This window comes from Acomys minous, assembly GCF_964271855.1.
Source record: "Acomys minous genome assembly, chromosome: 7".
NCBI classification, from domain to species: Eukaryota; Metazoa; Chordata; class Mammalia; order Rodentia; family Muridae; genus Acomys; species Acomys minous.
Window position 1 is genome coordinate 21,437,942 of NC_140488.1, and position 24,087 is coordinate 21,462,028.

Below are 24,087 nucleotides of genomic sequence, written 5' to 3' on the forward strand. Positions count from 1 at the left end.
ATCTTGGCACTCCTAGACTCATTCTGTAGACCAGACCAGGCTGGTTTCAAACTCACAGAGATCTGCCTGTCTCTGCCTCTGAGTGCTGGGATTAAAGGTGTGTGTCACCATACCTGGCTTAATTTATAGAGAAAAGATAGACATGTAGAGTTCCTTTAAAGAGACAGTTTTAGTTTTAAGGACTTTTACACTACAGAACTCAAAAAGCAGTCATTTTTTTCTTAGAATTTATTTATTTGCATTTAAAACAAACTGTTGACAACAATTCACTGATAATCCAAGTGGGAAAATACAGCCAACACTGCTAAACCATGTTTATTTCACTGAGCAAAACCTCTTGGATGCTGTTACTGACATGAAACTGACTGCTTCAGATTGTTGTAAACACAGGGTGGTATAATTAACAATATTCAATCACATCTTTCTCTCTTGAATATATAAAAATTAAAATACCAATTAAAAAACTAATATATCTTCTCTTTAAATGCTTCTTACAGATACAATCTCAGTATTATTATTTAATAGTGGTAATTTAAGAGCTGTGTTTTACTCATAAGGTAAGTGACAATCTACCAAAGGGAACTGATAGTCTGCCTACAGGCTCATAGTGCAAATCAAAAGTTTGGGGATGCAGCAACTGAGATTCTCAAAATAAAAACACCATAACATTCTTAAAGGTTCATGCAAAAAGGTTTACTAAGCAGATGGCCACAGAACTAGAATACTTGCTAATTTTACTGGCAACACCAATGTGACTCCTCATATTTGCAGATTCAACTTGACTCTTGTCTTAGGCTTTGTATTTGGCTTTTCCAGTTTCGCTAATGACACAAACATGCTATAAAACAAAACAAAAAAAATGCACATTAGAAAGTGTAGTCTGACAGGTAAGAACAGCATTAGAGAGTACTACTACATTGTCTGGGTTCCTACCAAACAAGGCACTTTGGACTAGTAACTGGAAGAGACCACATTTTGAAAACAGGCTGAACTATGTTCCGTTAGTTTGCTTATTCTCTGTCTTACTAAGTAACTCTGAAAAGCAAAGCGGGAAATTGAAGGCATATCAAAATAGTGGCAAAAAGATGAAATAAAATTTGTGCATTAGATAATGCCATACATGTAGTGTTCCTAACTGTTCCTGGACCAAGCTCATAAACTTACCAGAGGGACTCCTGAGTGGGAGGCAGGTATCTGAAGCAAAGTCAATTACAATTACAAGATTTAAACAAAATTGTTTATTTCTTACTTATGACCATATTTATCATGTGAAATAACAATGAGACAGTTACTGTATATAAAAGCTGTTCAACTATTTCAGCCAGCAAGAAGTGTCACCCTAGCCTGGCCAAGTTCCAGTTCTAAGGACGTCTGTACTTGACTACAGCTTTATGTGACTAATGGGAACCATCAGTCTGGTCAAATTACGAGGTGCTGGAAGGAGAAAACAATTCTTTCCTTTCCTAAATTTTTATGTGGGTTTTTGAAAAATGAGAGTGTGAAAAAAAACATTACTTACATTCAAATCCCTGAAGTACTCATTATAGTCAAGGGCATATCCAACAACAAACTTGTCTGGAATTTCAAATCCAACAACTGTAAATAAAGAATCAATTTATTCTTTAGATAGAGAAAATAATACTTTCAGATTTAAAACTTGCAAATGTGCCTTCTTTACGAGTGTTCTCTAAAGTAGCTCTGAGCCATTTCACAGTTAACTTTTTCAGTTATAAGATGGATAAATGATTGACCAAACAAAGGGCATCTACTTACAGTCTGGCCTGTATCCAACACTTCGAGTGGTCCTTTTCACCAGCAGGCTGTAAATTACAAAAAATTACATGTGACATATGGAAAGACAACAGAGCATTCATTACAAAAGAAAACATCGGTGTTCTTAAGTAGTATCATCTGCATTCAGAATATGGCCAGCTTAGCATGCACATAGGAAGACTGAAATGGAGAGCTAATTCAGAGTTCACATGAAGGTAAAGGCCTGACTGATAACCACCTGGAACCTGGTAAGATGCTTCTGAGAGCAGAATTTTAACTACCCATATGTCTAGTGAAACATAGCTCCTGAGGAGGATGAATGGGAAGTCCCAATAAGAAAAGATGAAAGATAAGGGATCTAGATCTGAATCCTTGAAAGATAACCCCTAAATTTGTAAATTTGGAAAGAAATGCTCTTTCATCAAACTTTTAATAACTGGCTCTCAAATGGGAAGTCCAGTGTGTTAAAATACAAACAAACAAAACAAAAAACTTTTATTTTTTGTGCTGAGATTGAATCCAGAGCCTTGATCATGTTAACAATGTTCTCTACCACTGAACTACCCACTTTTAGTTAATTACAGGGTTTCTTTGTGTAACAGCCCTGGCTTTCCTAGACTCACTTTATAGACCAGGACTGCCTCTACCCCGATTGCTGGGATTACAAGCGTGTACCACCATGCCCAGCTAGTTAATTACACTTTCAACTATTTGTGTCTTGCTAAAAAAAAAAAAAAAAAAAAAAAAAAAAAAAGACAGTTTTTAGTTATACTGCTTTTATTGAGTATTTATAAAAATCATGAATTTGCAAATGTAGTTTGATTACATAATTATATACAATTTTAAAGTTAAATGTTAATTATCTGAATGCTTGCCATGTTCGAATACAACCTGAGTTGCACCACCAAAAATAAATTAATGGCTTTCAAAATTTTTATTTGCATAGTAAGTCATAAAAGAAAAAGAAATCACACACACACAAAGGAGGTCTCATGTCCTTCTTCAGCAGATTATCACAAGCAGAACATGGGCACTGGTGAACTAAGTGACCTTGTGCAGATTTTACCAAATTTACATCTCTGTGTACAGTTCAGACAATTTTAATCACTTATAGATTTATCTAACCAGTACCACAATCAAGACACTTTGGATCATGCAAGGTTCCCTCCTGTATTCCCTTAACCCCTGGCAACACCTAATCTGTTCTCATTTGTATAATTTTGTCATTTCAAAGTGGATTATATAAGTAGAATCCTATTATTTGTTTTGGGGGATGTCCTACTAGCCTTGAAAAAAACAGGGAATTTTAGGCTTAACAAAAACAGAGACCAGATAAGCAGTTTAAACAGAAAGAAACACTTGGTTTACAGACTACTGAAAATGTCGTAAGTGGTACAGTTCCAGTAATACTCATCCCAATTGCTGCATATTGATAGCTGCTCCTATATTGCTGATTTGATTGTATAGGTGTGCTACAGTTGTGTTCAAATTTCGTTGCTTTTAATTCTGGGCTACCCCAAATGATGTAAACAATCATATACAGATTTGAGTAGGGAGTTATAAGACAGGTTCTCACTATATAGCTCAGGCTGCCTGTCTCAAGTTCAATGTGATCTTCCTGCCCCCACTTTCCAAGTGCTGAGATCACAGGGGTGAACTACCATACCTGGCTATCAACTTAAACAGATTTATCTCAACATACTGGTATATTTTCAATTATCAGGGATAAGCACTCAGTATACTTTCTGAGGCCTTCTGGTAGTTACATGTGCAGTTTTTAAAGAACTTGCTTTCTAGAGTGGCCACACTTTCTTATGTTCCCATCAAATAAGAGTTTTTTAATTTTTAGTTTGTGAAAGACCAAACACATTTGTTTAGGACAACTACATCATCCAAAAATTACCCACATATTTGAGTGTATCTCACCTCCAGTAAGACAGAAACTGAGGTATATTTGCACCATCTACCAGAAAAGTCCACGAGGATAAACTGCTGAAATATGTTTTATTAAAATTATAGAGATTCAAAGACCTTACAGATATTTATAAAAAGCAAGTTAACTGGTCAGCAGAGATAGCACAGTGTGTAAGGCTACTGCTGCCAAGACTGCCAAGTGGTGTTCCACCCTGACTCAGGACCAACAAGGTAGAGAGACCCAACTCTCCTAGGCTATCCTCTGACCCACGCAAGTGCACATGCCACATGCCCATATTCCTGCCACAATAAATAAGTGTAACTTTAAAATGTTAAGAACCAGCTAATCCTTCATGAATAAAAGACCTTACCTTCCTCTACCCAAAAATAACAAATTAGCCAAAGATTTTAAAATAAAAATGAAATTGTAAAAGTAAAAACCAATAGCAACAACAAAAACAAAAATGATATTGCTTTTAACAATAAAATCCAATGTGAAATAGCAGAAGCATCAACTGAGCCAAGTTCCCCGTGTTCAAATCTTCTTTCTATAGCTAATTGGCTCTGTGTCTGTGGGCAATTCCCTAGACTTTAGCATCCTCATCTATAAGGTGGAGATAACAACTGCTGTAGAATCAAACTATAACTAAGGATAAACACAGAACTATGAAAGCAAAAGCCAAACATCCAGGTATAGCAAGATGTGAGACTGCTTCAAGCAAAGCAAGCAAACATTGTAAAATTTCAATAACACAAAACAGGATGCCTTATTCACCACTCAAATCAAGGAAATGCAGGTGTTCAGGGCCCACTACTTGTTACCACCTTTTGTATGACTGGTTTCAGTTTCACAAAGGGACCCTTGATTCTCTGCTGTGCTACTCAGGGCAAATTTGATATAAATAACATGCTGCAAAACAACTGTTATTTAACTCTGTATGTATGTGAGAGTTCCATACCTAAAACCTTGTGTATCAAGATACTCTCAAGATACTCTAGGGACTGGGGAGGTGGCTCAGTGGATAAGAGCATTTGGTCTGCCAAGTACAAGCACCTCAGTTTTATTTCCAGTATTCACATAAAAAGATGGCCATGGCTATATGTGCCTGTGACCCCAGCACTGGGCTTGGTGATGGAATCCAAAAACCCACCAATCAGTCTGCATGGGTAAAACGTTTGAGTTTATAGCACAGCTAAAGACCCTGTCTCAGACAACAGAGCAACCGGCAATAGAGGAAGATATTCAATCCTGCTCTGGCCTTTGCATATGTGCACGTGAATGTGTACATACTTACACATAACTTATACACTATATACATTAAAAAAAAACCTCAGAAGACAGTATCCTTTGTAATTTTATTGTATGCTGATAAAGCCCTTCATTGTAGTCAACTCCTTGTCTAACACAGTATATACAGGCCTCAGATTCAGAACCACTAAGCTCCCTAGATGCTCAAGTCCTTCATAAAGAATGTCAGAAAGGCTGGTAAGGTGTCTCAGTGGCTGAAGTCACCTGCTCCCAAGTCTGACATTCTGAATTCAATCTCTGGGACCTGTGTGGTGGAAGGAGAGAACTGAGCCTCTGACCTCCATGTGTGCACCATGACACATGCTTCCACCCCACACATAAATAAAATACATTATTTTTTTAATGTCAAGAATGTTTTCACAGAACCTATGCATATTCTCCCATATACTTTGATGCCTATTACAGTGTTAATGTCATAACTATGCTAAATCATTTAAGGAAATATGCATATTTGTGGTATAGTTTCTTAGAATACTTTTATTTATGTATATAGTGTGCAAGTTATGGGATTAAAGGCGTGTGCCACCACGCCTGGCTTACTGTCTGAGTTTTAAGATTACATTACTTGCACACCTTTGGTCACAGTGCTCTGGGAGGCAGAGGCAGGTGGATCCATTGTGAGTTCAAGGCCAGCCTGATCTACAAATTTAGGACAGCCAGGGCTATTACACAGAGAAACCCTGTCTCGGAAAAAAAAATTACATTACTCTTTAAAGATAAAGTGGGAGCTGAAAGCATTTCTCTTTACAAAGAAATAATCACTTAATGCTCAAAATGAAAAAAACACTCTACTTTAAAATGTCATACATACCTTGCAACCTTAACCATCTTGGGGCTGTACTGCTTGACCATGGAAAGCAAAGTTTGCATTGTTCTACCAGTGTCAATAATATCCTTTAAAAAGAAAACAGACATTTAATGGTAAATAAAGCCAGCATAATTTTTGTTCTGTTTTGTTTTTTTTAGATTGGTTTTCTCTGTGTAGCCCTGGCTGTCCTGGACTCACTTTGCTGACCTGGCTGGCCTTGAACTCACAGTGATCCCCCTGCCTCTTCTAATACACACACACACATATACACATATATCTAACCTCCAGATAGCTTGATGGAAAGAAGGGAGGTGGATGATGGAAGATGCCTGTAATCCCAGCACTTAACTGGGTACAGGCAGGTAGATGGAGTTAGGAGTCTAGCCTGGGCTGTTTATTTACCTTTCTCAAAACAAACAAAACCTTAAAGCAAAGTGCTGAGGGTAAGCCTAGTGGTAGAACACTTATTTAGCATGCTCTGGGTTTGAGCCCCTGCACCAAACATAAAAACAAAGAAAAGTGGTTTTTGTTAAAAAACAAACGAACAAAAAAACCGGAAACAAAATAAGGGCTGGAGAGGCAGCGCAGCCGTTATATATACTAGCTAGAGTTTGTATTTTAGCACTCAAACCACACAACCACAAAACCAGGCATCTGTTCCCACCTGCAAGCCAGGTCTGAGAAGGCAAGAGGCAGAGGACTGGGGGGGGGGGGGCGTTGCTGGCTTCGAGCCTATATTAAAAAATGTGAGCTTCAGATTCAGGGAGAGAGCCTGCCTCGAATGAATAGATAGCGCAATAGAGGAGGGTGCACATCCTCTCCTGGCCTCTGTTCTTGTGCACAGGCATGCATACTTGCACATTCAGACACACAAAACAAGGCACAAAAATAAATATTACAAAAAGCAAAAAAGAAACAGATTTTAAAAAGGAATAAGCAGCCGGGCGTGGTGGTGCACACCTTTAATCCCAGCAATAGAGAGGCAGAGGCAAGCGGATCTCTGTGAGTTCGAGGCCAGCCTGGTCTACAAAGTGTGTCCAGGACAGCCAGGAGGGCTACACAGAGAAACCCTGTCTCGAAAAAACAAATACAAAAACAAAAAAAGAAAGAAAGAAAAAGAAAGGAAGGAAGGAAGGAAGGAATAAGTAACTAGGGGCAGAAAATAATGATAGAAAAATGGCAATGTGAAATGTATAGAGAAAATAAAAGAGAATGAGGTTGATGTGTATTCTGAAGCCACATTGTGTTGCTGGAGGTTGGTCTGATGTATTTTGATGCTAATTACAGCTTGCTATCTCTGCCCCACTTGTACTTTGCTTAAGAGCCTAACCTGTTTGACCAATAAAAGGCCATCACACCTGGGCAGGGCAAATGGGATAGGGGTGGCTAGGGTTCCAGGACTTGGGGAGACAGAGAGAAATTTGGGAGGAGAGCAACCGCAGGAGTAGAGGAAGAAGGAGGCTTTACCCTAGGTTAGGTGGAGAAGCACATGGCCGGTGTGGATGGAGGATTTGGCCCAGATGAAGAACATTACCAAATATTTGGGATTATGGATGGGAGGTAGCTTGATAGAAATTGTATGAAGCAGATGGCATGGGATTGGGGCAGGTATTCCATACCTGCCTCACTGTGGGAAGTAGTTTAAGGGATTAATATCTGCCCTGCCCCAGGGTAACTAAGGCTATTTTAAAATATAACAGGTATCTGTGTCTTGATTGATTGCTAGCGGGTTAGGAAATACTGTTATAATAATGATTATAGGCCTAATAGTAAACATTATTAGGCCATACTGATAAATTAACTAGAACAACACTGGGAAATGTATACTGAAGAAATGAGGAATAGAGTCAAGATAGAAGGATAATCACAATCTTTGGTTTACAGGTGTACACAGTTCAGTAAGGCAGACAGATATGAACTAGGGAGACTACAGACAAAAAAGAATGAGTGTGTGTACACACATGTGTATATGTGCATGTTGTTAAACAGTGATAAATGAAAAAGTACTGAAAGGAAAGTTGGAGACAGGCAGATCTCTGTGAGTTTGAGGCCAGCCTAGTCTACAAAGCGAGTCCAGGGCAGCCAGAATATTTGATACTCATATAAAAATAAAATTTAAGACACTAAATAAATCATACAAACATATACCCCTCTATATAGTCACAGCAAGTTTAAAAACAAAAACAAAAGAGGAAGTGTATAACTTATTTCATGTGCAGCAAAATATAACATTTAGAAAACACTTTTGTATGTGTGTGTCTTTTTTTCTGGTTTTGAGACAGGGTTACTTTGTGTAGCTATGGTTGTCCTGAAACTCACTCTGTAGATTAGGCTCGCCTCAAACTCACGGTGAGTTTTGTTTTCTTTTTAAAACAAGGGTTCTCTCTAGCTTTGAACTTACTATGTAGCTCAGGCTGACTTAGATGGAATTCATGAGCCTCCTGAGTGTCTGGGATCCCAGGCATGCCCTACTGTACCTGGCTTCTTTTAGTGTTAGAAAACATAACTCCCCCTGGTTTATCTTTATTATGATACACACTAAGTTGGAAAGTTGTAAGCAGTATATTAAAAGTAAATGCAGAACTTACTTCAACAATCAAGACATTCTAGAAAAAAAAAGAGAAATGCAAATTAGTACACGAAGTGAGATAGTATTTCAAATTATCATTGAAACCATATAACTCTAAGAAATTACCCAAACTCTTGCTTAGAAGTACTTTATTATACTGAATCCTGCTTGAAAAAGTAAGCTATTAGAACAAAGAATTCCTTAATATTAAATCTTTCATAAAGAATATCTGACCCATATGTTCATTTTTTATAAAAAGCTTTTAATTCTTAATGCAAGAGCTTATGCAACTTGTTGAAATTTCTCTGGATCTCAGTGTCCCATATGTAAACTAAGAAACTGGAACCAGCTGGCCTTTTACGGATCTTGACTCTAATATTCCAAGAACTGTAATCTGTACAGCTCCAAAACATACTTAATGTAACAGAGAATGCAATTAAAGTTTTATTTTCCTATAAGCTAAACTAGTATGGTTGTGCACATATTTGGGGGAACTGTACTAAAGAAAAATACCAATACTTCCTTCCACCATAAACCCTAAACTATTCACTACTCTTTTCTTTCTTTTTGTTTTTGTTTTTCGAGACAGGGTTTCTCTGTGTAGGCCTGGACTTGCTTTGTAGACCAGGCTGGCCTCAAACTCACAGATCCGCCTACCTCTGCCTCCCAAGTGCTGGGATTAACAACCCACTCTGGGCCAGGTAAGGTGGCACACATCTTTAATCCCAGTGCTTGGGAGGCAGAGGCAGGCAGATCAATTTGAGTTCGAGGCCAGCCTGGTCTACAAAGGTAGTCCAGGACAGCCAGGGCTACACAGAGAAACCCTGTCTGGAAAAAACGAAAGAAAGAAAGAAAGGAAGGAAGGAAGGAAGGAAGAAAGAAAGAAGAAAACCACCCACTCTTTTCATTTACTCTGTAGCCCAGGCTGGCCTAGAACTCATGTAGCCAAAGCTGTCCTCAAACTGGCAGCAACATTCCTGCTTCAATCTACTGAATGCTAAGGTTACGGCTGTGATTTATCATGCCTGGTTCCTCCACTCACTCCCCTTTAATCCCAGCACTCAGGAAGGCAGAGGCAAGCAAATCTCTGTGAGTTCGTTTGAGGCCAGCCTGGTCTACAAGGCGAGTCTAGAACAGCCAAGGCTGCAGAGAGTAACCCTGTCTCAAACAGCAACAATAAGGAATAATCTAAAGGTACAGAGTACAGAACAAATTAATAACAAAATGTCTTTATTATGAGGTCAATATAAATTCTAAGTAAACCGAAAATATATAAATATACTGAGGAAAAAGAGTACTGTAGCTCAAATGACTCTTTGTATAGTGTAAGAAACACTGGCACTGGACTAAGACATTTACAGGACAACTGTGAGAACTACATGAAATAATAAACATAAGATACTACAATGTAAATCTTCAGCAAAACTAAATTTATAGTTAACTCATAAATCAGTAATTGTTTCCCTATCCAGTATACAGTTTTCACAACATGCTGTCCCCTACCTTGAACATCTGAAAGATAACATCAATAAGTGGCTCAGAGCAGCAGTAATAGCTGCTCCAATATTATAAAATTATACACTGGTAAGCAGCATGAGCTTCTGCGACAGAGACTGAATTACTGAATTCTAATCTTGTATCTAACACTAAATAACCTTGGTTGAATCCTAAGTATATGTTCTAGTTCTTTACATTTTTTTCTTTGTTTGTTTTTGCTTTTCGAGACAGGGTTTCTCTGTGTAGCCCTGGCTGTCCTGGACTCACTTTGTAGACCAGGCTGGCCTCGAACTCAGTGATCTGCCTGCCTCTGCCTTCCAAGTGCTGAGATTAAAAGGCGTGTGCCACCACACCCGGCTATTTTCTTTTTCTAGGCAAGGTTTCTCTGTGTAGCTTTGGCTGTCCCAATGAAACAGAAAATAAATGTAAGGACGGCAGAGGCAGGCTGAGTTGAAGGCCAGCATGGTCTACAAAGAGAGTCCAGGTCAGCCAGGACTATAAGAAAAACCTTGTCTTGAAAAAAAAATACATTCCCATAAAGGAAAAGAAAATGTTTCAAATGAACCCATAAACTCATCACCGAGATTTAACTTTGCAGCCAGGCGGTGGCGCATGCCTTTAATCCCAGCACTCGGGAGTTCGAGGCCAGCCTGGTCTACAGACTGAGTCCAGGACTACAGAGAGAAACCCTGTCTCGAAAAAAAAAAAAAGATTTAACTTTGCTTAATTTTTATTCCTTGATTCTTTTCCTCAATAAATGGAATCTACTGTGACTGCATAGAAAGCTATTTTAGAAGCAGAAATCTGTTTAAGATCACAGAGCTGTGTGGTAGGTCAGAGCCATTAGAAGAAAAAGACAAGGTCAAACTAAATCATAGACGACCTTGAAAGCTAGGCCCCTTCCAGCACCAAAAACTGATTATAGAAGTGCAGGTTTCAAATAGCTTCTAAATATGGACAAAGCATGCTGAATGAGAAGGAGGTCTGGCAGTTGTACACCAAATGGACAGGAGGAAGAAAGAACCTATGGATTACAAGTTCTTCTGTGAAGTTTCTGATGGCAACATTAGTTTGGCATGATCCTGATACAGAGCTACAGAATTTCACAAGTGTTTTATGTTAAAGTTCCCCTACAGATTTTCAGCAAAGTAACTAGTGAGCACTAAAATCTAAAAGCTAAAGGAAAGAAAGAGCTTTGGTGTCTGCATTCAAGCTCTTCACTTCCTAGCTGTTTAACTTTAAAATTGTGACACAGTTTTCATCTCATAAGCCCATGTAGTTTTTGAAAATGTAAGCATATTGCTTAATTTCCTTATATGCAAAATGGAAATATAACTTCCCTTACCAGATTACCTCGAAATTTACCAGATTAATACAGTTACATATGCACAGTGTCTGCAAGTAAACAATAACTAGCAGCTCAGAAAACATACAGTCTAATATGGTGGCTCACGCTTGCAATCTTAGCATTTGGGAGGCTGAGTAAGGAGGACCACCATGACTTCACAGCCAACCTAGCTTACATATGAGATATTTAAGGATGATGTAGACTACAAAGTGAAACTGTGTCTCAAAAAGCAAAATAACCCAAAACAAGTGCTAGTGAGATGGCTCAGAGGGTAAAGGTAGTTGGTGCCCAGCCTGATGATGTGAACACAATCCCCTGAACTGATATGGTAGAAGGAAAACACTTACTCCTGTAAGTTGTCCTCTGAGACACACACACATACACACACACACAGAGAGAGAGAGAGAGAGAGAGAGAGAGAGAGAGAGAGAGAGAGAACTGGGCATGGTGGTACAACCTTTAATCCCAAAACACAGGAGGCAAAGGTAGGCAGATCTTGTGAGTTCAAGGACAGCCTGGTATGCAACGTGAGTCCAGGACAGCCAGAGCTGTTACACAGAGAAACCCTGTCTCGAAAAAACAAAAACAAAACAAAACAAAAAGTACCAGAATACAGCAAGAAAACTCTACAGATTTCTCTCATAGTAGTATATTTGAACTTATTGGCAGTATTTATTTACCAGCAACTGCTATAAGAGCTCTACCAATATTATATCACTTAATCCTCTTAACTTTAAAGTAGCAACCACTACCTCCTTAGCTCTACCTACCTCTGAGGCACGGAGGGTTAAATATCCTCCCCAATGTCATAGTGTTAGGAAATACCTATCCAAGGTTTTGATCAACACTGTCAGGTTCCACAACTCACAATACAGTGTCTACCTTTTTAGAGATAATAAGTTGAGGTTGAGCAATGGCTCAGTGGTGGTGGCACACACCTTTAATCCCAGCACTAGGGAGGCAGAGGTAGGTGGATCTCTGTCAGTTCAAGGCCAGCTTGGTCTACAAAGGGAATCCAGGCGCCAGGTCTACACAGAAAAACCCTGTCTTTAAAAAAACAAAAAATGATGGGCATGGTGGCACATGCCTTTAATCCCAGCATTCAGGAGGCAGAGGCTGGCAGGTCTCTGTGAGTTCCAGACCAGTCTGGTCTACAAAGTTGAGTCCAGGACAGCCAGGATTACACAGAGAAACCCTGACTCAAAAAATAAGCAAACAAAAAGAATGCTTTCTGCACAATCCTAAAGTCTGGAATTTAAGATCCCACCACTCATCTGGGGTGGTGGGGTGGCACATGCCTTTAACTCCAGCACTTGGGAAGCAGAGGCAAGTGGATCGCTGTGAGTTCGAGGTCAGCCTGGTCTACAAAGGGAGTCTAAGACACTCAAGGCTACACAAAGAAACCCTGTCTTGAAAAACCAAATAAAATAAAATAAAATAAAATATCCCAGCACTCATGTAACAAGCAGTGTGTCCTGTAGATTCCTGTAACTTCAGCTCTGACAAATCTAACACTCTCTTCTGGCCTCTGTGTGCACACAGACTTATATACTGGCACACACACACACACAAATCTTAAAATGAAACTACATGTGAATCTATTAAAAATTACTGCCTCCCTCTCCCATTTGTATCTTCTGAAGGTCCCAAATTAGATTTTCAACAAGGTATTATAGAAAGCAGTAGTTAGCAATATGGCCTTTTAGGTTTTTTTCCTTCGAGATAGGGTTTCTCTGTGTAGCCTTGGCTATCCTAGACTTACTCTGTAGACCAGGATGGCCTTGAACTCACAGCCGTTTACCTGCCTCTGCCTCTGCCTCCAGAGTGTTGGATTTAAAGGTGTGAGTCTTTTAAGGGCTAGTGTTAGATTCTGCTGTCATTTGGCTATACAGTCCAGGAGATAATATTAAACTCTATCAGGTACTTCTTCTCTTTTAAAGATTTACTCATTTATTATGTATATAGAGCTATGCCTACATGTACACCTGCAGGCCAGAAGAGGGCATCAGATCACATTATAGATGGTTGTGAGCCACCATGTGGTTGCTGGGAATTGAACTCAGGACCTCTGGAAGAATACTCAGTGCTCTTAACCACTGAGCCATCTCTCCAGCCCTATATCAGGTACTTCTAAGAGTTAAATGGTGCTTGCTTATTTTTACTAATAAAGTACATCTGAGGGAGTGACTGAAAGTGCAGTTACTAATTGATTCTTGTGCCGGGCATGGTGGCACACACCTTTAATCCCAGCACTGGGGAGGCAGAGGCAGGCAGATTGCTGTGAGTTCAAGGCCAGCCTGGTCTACAAAGTGAGTCCAGGACAGCCAGGGCTAACACAGAGAGACCCTGTCTCAAAAACAAAAAACAAAAACAAAAAACCTAATTGATTCTTGCTATAAAAAATTTTCTTTCCTTCCTTTTCAAGATACATACCTTTCCAGTTAAAGTTGAGAGATCATCTCCACCAATAACTTTTATGTCCCCTGTTGACTGATCATTCTAGGAAAAAAAACATTTATATGCATATTCTTGTGTACAGACAAACTTCTCAAATTATTAGATGTAGGCTATAGGATTTAAGAAGTTAGCTATTTAATGGTCACAACACTATGATATTCTAAATTATATAAGTGATAGAAATGAATGACTAAGTAAATTTCACATAGAGATTAGTAAAAATTAAAAATCCTAATTGGCCATTACTAGTATTTGATGCTCTGAAGACTTTTAAAAATCAGGTACATTCATTTCAAAGTGGGCATATTATAGCTACGTATCACTAATCAGGTACTTCCCAACCACAAAGGACAATTTATTAGCATGGCAGGTGTCTGCTTCTGGCCCTGTACCATTCCTGTGAGTCACACAAGTTGTAGAAGCTGGGCTGTCGTCACATCCAACCCTAAGGATATATGCCCCCTAAAATATCCTGCATACGCCCATATCCAGGTCATCTTCAGAACTATCTGAGAAACCAAGTCTGATTACTAGTCTGTCAATACATACTACTTAAGTTCTCACTTTCTGCTCTCAGAGAAATCAGCAGAAACCTTTACATAGGTTTTAAAGTAGAGTGATTAACACTCACTATAGTTGGTAGGTATAACTATAATTTGGATGTGATGGAATCAAGACAGAAGCTGAATTGAAAACAGGTTATTAAAGAGCTCGGACTTGTTCTACTAGAATAGCAAAGCACACCATAAACTACAACAATTACCTTGGTATAGCACCAGCACAGTGACTGACAAAAAGTTCAAGGAGCCAAGTAAAATCCAGAAACAGACCCAAAAATGTATGGCAATTTAGTATATGACAAAGATGGCACTTTGAGTCAGTAATTAAAAGATGAATTGTTCAACAAACGGTGTTTGGTCAATTACTTATCCATTTTGGGAAAATAAAGCATGGTCCCTACCTCATACCATGCATAAAAATAAATTCCAGATGGATTAAAATCTAAATATAAAAAAATAAAACTATAAATGGATTAGAACAAAATACAGGAATATATTTTTTACCCTCATTCTTAGAAAGGGCAAAAAATTAGTCATGAACCCCAACTGAAAAGACCTGTAACCAATATTCCTAATGCACATTTCTATTCAAAATAAGAACCCACCAGATGGGACCGGAGAGCTAGCTCAGCAGTTAAGAACAAAGCACCTGGGCTCAGTTCCCAGCACCCACATAGCGGCTCACAATTGCCTGTAACTCCAGTTTCAGGAGACCCGATCCCCTCTTCTGGCCTCAATGCATTAGGCATGCATATGATGTCCATACATACATGTTGACATTCATGCATACACTTAAAGATGAACAAATCTTTTTAAGAAGAACTACTGAAAAATGGAGAATACAAATAGACAATTTATAAAAGTCCATGCCACGTTTACAGAACTTAAGCCTGGTAATACGTTGAGGGAAAAGAAATACTCAAGTTGCTCATTAGATTTCAGAAATCAACATCTTTTGAAAAACACTACAGCAATGTCTATTAAAATTATAAACATGCAAACCATTGTGTTCTAACAATCCCATTTCCAAGAATCAATGTCACACACACACATAAAAATCACAAACATGCAAAGGAACATTAAAGGATGTTCACAGCTGGCCTGTAATCCCAGCACTCAGCCAGAGGCAGGCGAGTCTAGGACACTAAAGACTATACACAGAAACTCTGTCTCAAAAAAAAAAAAAAAAGGATGTTCACTATACCAGTTATTCATCAAAAAGAAATCAACATGTCTCTTAACAGGGAATTACCTAAATTGATGAGGTTAATATATGTAACAGTAATACTATGGAACTATTAAAAGAATCACACAATTTATACTTATCTAGATCAATACTAATTAATAACACCAAGTAGCAGACTAATATGCTACCTATAAAACTATTTTTATTCTGTATTTAAAGTATGTTGAGACAGATATTCATGACACATACCTGTAATCACATCACTATGGAGGCTGAGGCAGGATTGAGAGTCTGAAATCACTGTGGGCTACCTAACAAGACCCTATCTCAAAAATATTTTTTAAATAATGATAGCTTAGTTGGTAGAATGTTTACCTAGTGTGTGTAAAGGGGAGTCGAGGAGAGAGGAACAAAAGAAATAAAAACACACTACTAGTTCATGCTGTAAACTAAATATTTGGCTTCTCAATTTAATTTTTGCATATTATTTCTTACATTAATCTATCCTAAAACCCTGAACTTCAAACAAACAGAACTGATTGGTAACACAAAGAAAAAGAACCGTACAGAGCCTGAAACTAGTTAAGAAAGAATTAAGATGAGTGCTATACAGTAATAACAAACCTTGGTAAATACTGACATCTCCTGTAGAAATTTGGTATTACAGTCCAACACCAATTATTTCTTTTTTCAAAGGAAGGGCAAAAATAATGGAGCTGTGATCTAAAGGCTATGGCAATAGGGTCTAAGGCAACAGAACTCCAAAGCATACTGGCACTCTAAGACTGTTTACATTTCCAGTCCCATTAACCTCACTGTATTTTTTTTAACCTCAATATTTTAGCTTATGTTTTCCTGAAGCTTTTTTCTTTTTCTTTATTTTGATACTGATTTTAAAAAGATTTATTTATTATTTGTACAGTATTCTGCCCGCAGATGTGCCTGCAAGCCAGAAGATGGCACCAGATCTCATTATAGATTGTCATGTGGTTGCTGGGAATTGAACTCGGGACCTCTGGAAGAGCAGCCAGTGCTCTTAACCTCTGAGCCATCTCTCCAGCCCCTGAAGCTTTTTTCAAGGAAACAGCCTCCTTTTAAATGGAAGCTAATTTTTTAAAAGTTTATTTAATAGTTGTTATGTAAGTTTGTTTGCAAATGTTATCCATGAATTAATTACCTAACTTGACTGGCCAGAAAACTTATAGCAACCTCCCTGTTTAGAACACAAATCTCACTGCCCTTAACTTAGAGCCTCTCAGAGGCTTCATCTTTAACTATTATAATAAATTCTATGGAGACATGACTGAATTGAATCAAATGACAGTTCTCTCCAGATTTGCTCTACTCTCTTCTCCTTTCCTCAGCATCCATATGACAGTTATCAATTATCTCTAACTCCAATTCTAGGGGATCAGACACCCTATTCTGGCCTATGTGGGCTTAAGGCATATATGGGGTACATAGGCAAAACATTCTCTCTCTATATATAGATAGATAGATAGATACTTATTTATTTATTTATTTATTCCCCCCAAAAGTTCTGGGGTCTATAAACATAGGCTTAGTGTTTGCTTCTACTTTATCTACCTGTTAAGAGTTCTGATGGGAAAATGGGGGTGACAGGAAAGGTTTCTTCCTATTTCTCCATCAGTAGGATTTCTGAACATCTCTAGCAGCAAGAGTTCCAGCTTAGCATACTTGAGGCCTTGGATTCAGTCAACACTCAAAATAAAATACTTGTGAATTAAAAAATAAAACTCAATGCCAAGCGTGGTGGCGCACGCCTGTATTCTCAGCACTCGGGAGGCAGAGGCAGGCGGATCGCTGTGAGTTCGAGGCCAGCCTGGTCTACAAAGTTAGTCCAGGACAGCCAGGACTACACAGAGAAACGTTGTCTGGATTTTTAAAAAAAGACAAAAACAAACGAACAAAAAACCCAATCCTTTCTCTCAAGGTCTCATTTTTCTTCAAATATTTTAGTAGAAATTTATAAAATTGAAATAAACCTCAAAATAGAAAAAACACATTTGTGCACTTATCAGATGTTTCATTTTCCTGAAAGTTACAGAGCACTAGAAACAAAAAAATGTCACCAAATATATTTCACTGTTTTAAGATGCACATTCACCAGGTGGCGCACACCTTTAATCCCAGCACTTGGGAGGCAGAGGCAGGCACATCTCTATGACTGAGGCCAGCCTGGTCTACAGAGTAAGTTGGAAGACAGCCAAGGCTACACAGAGAAATCCTGTCTCAAAACAACAACAACAAAACAAACAAACACAAAAAACCCAACAACTTCAAAAAGATGCACATTCACACTTTATTACCTCTGAAAACATTATAATTCATGGCACCATACAGCTATAACTAAAGGTATTTTCTTAGAAGCGCGCACACACACACAATATATATATATAAAATAAGTAGACTCTTTCATTTAACAAAACAGATATTTTGAAACCCCAGGTTCTTTCTCACCTAGGTAGTTAAATAACATCTGGACTAACACTGGTTATATAAACTATAGCACTATGTGTATACCCTTTAAATATTCAAAAGAAAAAATGATAACAAGAGCTAGAGAAATGGCTCAATAGTTAAAAGTATGTACTGCTCCTCCAGAGTACACAGGTTAAAGTCTCAGCACCCACATGGTAACTCACAAACATCTGAAACTCCAGTTCTAGGAGATCTCATATCATCTTCTGGCTTCTGTAGACATAAGGCATTCACATGCTGCACATATATACATGCAAACAAGACAATCATAAACATAAAATAAAAGCTAATCTTCTTTTGAGAAGTAGAATATGAAATGGCTTTAATTTCTCTATAACTTTCTGGAGGTGAACATCTTTAATCCAAGTACTTGGGAGGCAGACACAGGAAGATCTCTGAGTTCAAGGCCAGCCTGGTCTATCTACATAGTGAGTTTCAGGACAGCCACAACTACAGAGAGAAGAAAGAGAAAGGGAGGGGGGAAGAAGGGAGGGAGGGAGGGACAGAGGAAAAAAAGGGGGGGGAGCAATCCACCTGCCTCCACCTCCCAAGTGCTGGGATTAAAGGCGTGCACCACTACACCCTGCCCCACATGTGCATGGGTGTTTCTGCTACATGTTTGGTGTGTGCCATGTGAGTGCCTGGTTCCCTCAAAGCCCAGAAGAGAGCATCAGATCCCTTCTGGTCTGGAGTTACAACCATTGTAAGCTACCATGTGGGTGCTAGGAATTGAACCTGTGTCCTCTAGAAGAGCAGCCAGTGCTTTTGACTACTGAGCCATCTCACCAGTTCCATAATTCTCTTAAGACTGATATATGTTTATTTTACATGTAGCTTTGCCTAAATGTACATATGTGTACCATATACATGCAATAGCTCTGGAGGCTAGTCTATCAGATCCTCTGGAACTAGAGCTACAGATAGTTGTTGAGTCATCTTTGGTGTGCTAATAACCAAATCTCAGGCTTATACAAGTGCTCATGACTGCTGAGCCATCTCTCAAGCTCCACTAAATAGCAATTCATAAGAGTTTTTTGACAAATACCAAAACAGCCAGGCATGGTGGTGCATGCACTCAGGAGGTAGAGGCAGGTGGGTTGCTGTGAGTTCAAGGCCAGCCTGGTCTACAAACCAAGTCCAGGACAGCCAAGACTACATATAACCCCTATCTGGAAAAACAAAATAAAGAAAAATACCAAAACACAGCCAGGTGTGGTGATGCATGCATGTACTCCCAGAACTTTTGGAGGCTCCAACAGGACTATTTGAGGACTAGCAGTTATTGGAAAACAAATCGAAATCCAGAGCAAAATAAGACAACAGAAAAACCAAGCAAAAGTGAATATAATTCACTTTTATGTTGGTCATGAACTATAGTGGTTAATATTCTGTGTTGTGAAGGAAAGTATCAATGAATTAATAATAATAACAATATGATCATGGCCAGAAGTGGTAGCACCTGCCTGTAATCCCGGCTACTCCAGAAGCTGAGGCAAGATGGTTGGAATTCCAGACCAGCCTATCTTTTAATGAGTTCAAGGATAGTCTGAGCAAGTTAGTAAAAAGAGGTCTCAAACTAAAATTTTTTAAAATCTTAGTTGGGATAATTCAGTTTTAGAGTACTTAGGCCTTGGGTTCCACTCCCAACACAGATGATTATGTAGTATAATTTGCAGAACTTCAAAGAAAATAGACAAAGCTAGAATTGTCCTATATTTAGAAAAATTATAAATTAATTATACTTACACAGTAGCTCTTCAGTCTGATAAAATCTACAGTCATAGGGATGGATCTATCACTATTTCTATTCAGCGATTTAATGTAATCCAGCAGGTCAGCAAAGAATTTATAGCCCCCCTTGAGCACACAAAGGGCCACAATGTGATGGCCTCCCATCTCTTTCATGATATCCCGAGCAAGTCTTTCAGTCCTGCAGAAATAAAACCAGGCATTAAAAAGAAGACTCTGAGACAGGTGTGGTGGTGCACATCTTTAACTCCAGCACTCGGGAGGCAGAGGCAGGTGGATCACAGTGAGTTTGAGGCCAACCTGCTCTACAGGGTGAGTTCTAGGACAGCCAGGGCTACACAGAGAAACCCTGTCTTGAAAAAAAAAAAGGCTCTGGATATTTATATTTTATAACCCCTAAGTATTAAACTTTCTCTCTGTCAGCATGAAGGAGATTCCTGCTTTATAGAGCAATTCCTAGAAGATTTATTTTTATGTATACAATGTTGTGTCTGCATGTACAACTACACACTCATTATAGATGATGGTGATGAACCACCATATGTGGTTGCTGGGAATAAAATTTAAGACCTTTGGAAGAGCAGCCAGTGCTTTTAACCTAAGCCATCTCTCCAGGCCATAAAGCAACTTTTTTATAAAGTGGGGGACTTTATTTTCCATATGCCAAAGGCAAGATTTTTGGGAGTAGGGGAAGGTGACATAGAATCCCTCTACACTGTAAATCATGATCCTTGTCTCTACTTTCCTGTGCTGAGATTACGGTGGCACCCACCTTTAATCCATCACTTAGGAGGCAGAGGCAGGTGCATCTCTATGAGTTCAAGGCCAGCCTGGTCTACAAAGTAAGTTCAGGGCAGCCAAGACTACACCGAGAAACCCTGTTTCATAACACACCCCCCTTGCAAAAAAATGTTAACTTATTGGAGGATAATTTGGCTGTATGAAAACATCCAATAAGGGCTGGAGAGATGGCTCAGAGGTTAAGAGCACAGGCTGTTCTTCCAGAGGTCCTGAGTTCAATTCCCAGCAACCACATGGTGGCTCACAACCATCTATAATAAGATCTGGTGCCCTCTTCTGGCTTGCTGGCTCACATGCAGGCAGAACACTATACTTACTAAACAAACAAACAAACAAACAAACCTTTTTTTAAAAAGAAAACATTCAATAAACACCTTTTCCTTGACCCATAATTTTTACTTACTTAAAGCTGAGCAAGTGTCAAAATGTGTACGATATTCCCTCTAATATACTCTTATAAGTGCAAAATAATGGAGATCTTAAGTGTCCATCAACAGTACACTGGTTAGATAAATCATGGTACATCCATGAATAGAATAGCATATAATCTTTAAAATAAATGTGGGGAGCTAGGGATCTAGCTCAGCTGGTAGATAGAGTCCATGCCTAGTATACACAGGGGGCCTGGGTTCTATCCTTAGAAATATGCAACTTGGGCATGGGGGACACCAGGAGTAGAAACAGGAGGAGCAGAAGTCTAGGCCCATCCTCAGCTACACAGTACCTTTGAAGCCAGTCTAAGCAATTTTTGAGAGATCCCATTTCAAAAACAAAATAAAAAAATAAAAAAAATAAAAAAATAAAAAATAACATGTTGGGCTGGGCACATGACACATACCTGTAATTTCCATAGGTGGGAGGCTGTCAGGGAGGACTGCTGAGATGAGACCAATATGGGCTATACACAAAGTTCTAAGCCAGACTGAGCTAAACAGTGAGACCCTATCTCAAAGAGCAAATCCTTTACACACAGGCACACACCTCAATTATGAAATAATTTTTTTAGATTTATTTATTTATTATGTATACAATGTTCTGAGAATTGAACTCAGGAGCTTTGGAAGAACAGTCAGTGCTCTTAACCACTGAGCCATCTCTCCAGCCAATTATAAAATAATTTTAAAAGATAAAAAAAAAACATGTGAGGGGCTGGAGAGATGGCTCAGCTGTTAAGAGCACTGACTGCTCTTCCAGAAGACCTGGGTTTGATTCTCAGCACCCACATGGCAGTTCACAACTGTCTGTAACTCCAGGATCCAACACTCTCACACAGACATACAGACCAAACACCAATTAAAAAAAAAACATGTGAGCCAGGTATGGTGGGGCACGCCTTTTAACCCCAGCACTCGGGAGGCAGAGGCAGGCGGATCTCTGAGTTCGAGGCCAGCCTTGTTTACAAAGGGAGTCCAGGACAGCCAGGGCTCTTACACAGAGAAACCCTGTCTCAAAAAACAAAAAACAGATAAACAAACAAACATGTGAATAGTTCTAGATATACTAATATTAAATCCAAAAATGTTAGTATTATATGATATGTAACTCATGTATGTGTGTATATACACTTTACATGCTGTCCATATACATGCATAGGTAGTATCTAGGTAGGAAATGGGTATAGGAAGCTGGGAGAACAGAATTATAATTTCATTTATAGCCTCCACAGACTAGAGGCAATTCTTCTAACCTCTCTTCAACGTTATCACTATCGATACCCATAGTGATTGTGTGTGTGTGTGTGTGTGTGTGTGTGTGTGTGTGTGTGTGTGTAAAGGATTAACAGAACACATTGAGGCTGGACAGTTAGGCAATTAAGAGCACTTGCTATTTTTGCAGAGGACCTGAGTTCAGTTCCCAGTACCCATACAGTGGTTTCCAATGGTCTTTAACTCCAGTTTCCAGGGAATCGATCACACTTTCCTGGTCTCCTGGAATGCATGTGCTGTGCATACATACATGCAGGCACTCATACATACAAATAAAATAACAAATTATATATATGTTTTTTGATACAAGGTTTCTCTGCATAGCCCTGGCTATCCTGGAACTCTCTTTGTAGACCAAGCTGGTCTTATACTCACAGAGATTTGCCTCTGCCTCCCTAGTGTTGGAATTATAGGTGTGTGCCACCATACCCAGCATCAATTTTTTTTAAATAGAAAACTTAAATTCAGATCTCCCTAGTACCCATATAAACCAGGTGTGGCCAGATGATGGTGGCGCACACCTTTAATCTCAGCACTCAGGAGGCAGAGGCAGGTGGATCTCAGTGAGTTTGAGACTAGCCTAGTCTACAAAGAGTTCCAGGACAGCTAAGGTTACACAGAGAAACTCTGTCTCAAAAAACCAAAAAACAAACAAAAAGGGAGGTGTGGCTGCACCAGCTTGTAACCTCAGCAGCACTGGAGGGCAGAGACAGGCAGATCCCTGGGTCTTACTAGCCAGACAACCTAGCCAAATCGGCATGCCCCAGTTTCAGAGACACTGACTCAGGAAATAAGACAGAGAACAGGGGCTGGAGAGATGGCTCATCGGTTAAGAGCACTGATTGCTCTTTCAGAGGTCATGAGTTTAATTCCCAGCAACCACATCTATAATGTGATCTGATGCCCTCCTCTGGCCTGCAGATGTACATGCAGGCAGAGCACTGTGTACGTAATAAATAAATAAATCTTTTTTTTTTTTTTGAGACAGGGTTTCTCTGTATTAGCCTTGGCTGTCCTGGACTCGCTTTGTAGACCAGGCTGGCCTTGAACTCACAGCAATCCGCCTGCCTCTGCCTCCCGAGTGCCAGGATTAAAGGCGTGCGCCACCACACCTGGCCTATAAATAAATCTTAAAAAAAAGAGAGAGAGAGAACAGAGCACCCTTTGTCCTCCTTTAGCTTTTACATACATACATATATGACATACAAATATCACATACTCACATGTCTCTCTCTCTCTCTCTCTCTCTCTCTCTCTCTCTCTCTCACACACACACACACACACACACACACACACACACACACACACACACACACACCTAAAAAGAACCAACCTTCAACTGAGGTCTTACTAACCTGTCCATAATCAGTCCATGAGGAATAAACACCCTCTCCAAATCCTTGGCATAATGATGAGGTATACAAAATAAATCTAGGTCGTAGCCTGGTTCATCATCGCTAATCTGAAAAATGAAGAGAGCTGTTTCAAAGCAGAGCATTAGAAGATATCCACATTTAATTAAATTTAGATAATAAGCCTTAATTCACCAGAGGAATTTAGGTTTGAGACGGTATGAAGGGCAGTTACTTTCATAGTTTTGTAATAAATTATACTTCTCTAAGAAAGCCATTTATCTTATTGCTAAATAGGGTCAAGAATGAGAATTTTTTAAAAAATTTTTAAAAAAGAATGATAATTAAAACATAGAATTTCCTTAGGTCACAAAGAAAAAAGTTTAAAGAAGTATGACAAATGTGGTAAAAAATATTTTAAGCATGAAAGACTAGCTTCTACTCTATACATTTTAAGTATATTTGAACATTCATTGTATACATGTTCATGCTGTGTATATATACATATTTACATGCAGAAATATGTGCACATGTATGGAGTCCAGAGATTAAAATT

At 39.0% G+C, this 24,087-nt stretch overlaps 1 protein-coding gene and 1 long non-coding RNA gene across 2 annotated transcripts in view; one reads left to right on the forward strand and one right to left on the reverse strand.

Moving 5' to 3' along the window:
• Positions 1 to 213: 213 nt before the first annotated feature.
• HPRT1 (hypoxanthine phosphoribosyltransferase 1) overlaps positions 214 to 24,087 on the reverse strand; it is a 31,929-nt gene continuing 8,055 nt past the window's right edge. Inside the window, exons 2-9 of the mRNA XM_084789427.1 lie at positions 23,535 to 23,641; positions 19,670 to 19,853; positions 13,652 to 13,717; positions 8,393 to 8,410; positions 5,808 to 5,890; positions 1,774 to 1,820; positions 1,520 to 1,596; positions 214 to 838 (exon numbers count right to left, since the gene is read on the reverse strand). Of these exons, the coding sequence (XP_084645553.1) occupies positions 791 to 838; positions 1,520 to 1,596; positions 1,774 to 1,820; positions 5,808 to 5,890; positions 8,393 to 8,410; positions 13,652 to 13,717; positions 19,670 to 19,853; positions 23,535 to 23,641 (630 nt within the window). The 3' untranslated portion in view covers positions 214 to 790. The remainder of the gene's footprint in view (positions 839 to 1,519; positions 1,597 to 1,773; positions 1,821 to 5,807; positions 5,891 to 8,392; positions 8,411 to 13,651; positions 13,718 to 19,669; positions 19,854 to 23,534; positions 23,642 to 24,087) is intronic.
• LOC311601740 lies at positions 21,619 to 23,145 on the forward strand. The gene is made up of 2 exons (XR_014780642.1): positions 21,619 to 22,215; positions 22,248 to 23,145. It is a non-coding gene; the product is annotated as an uncharacterized lncRNA (long non-coding RNA).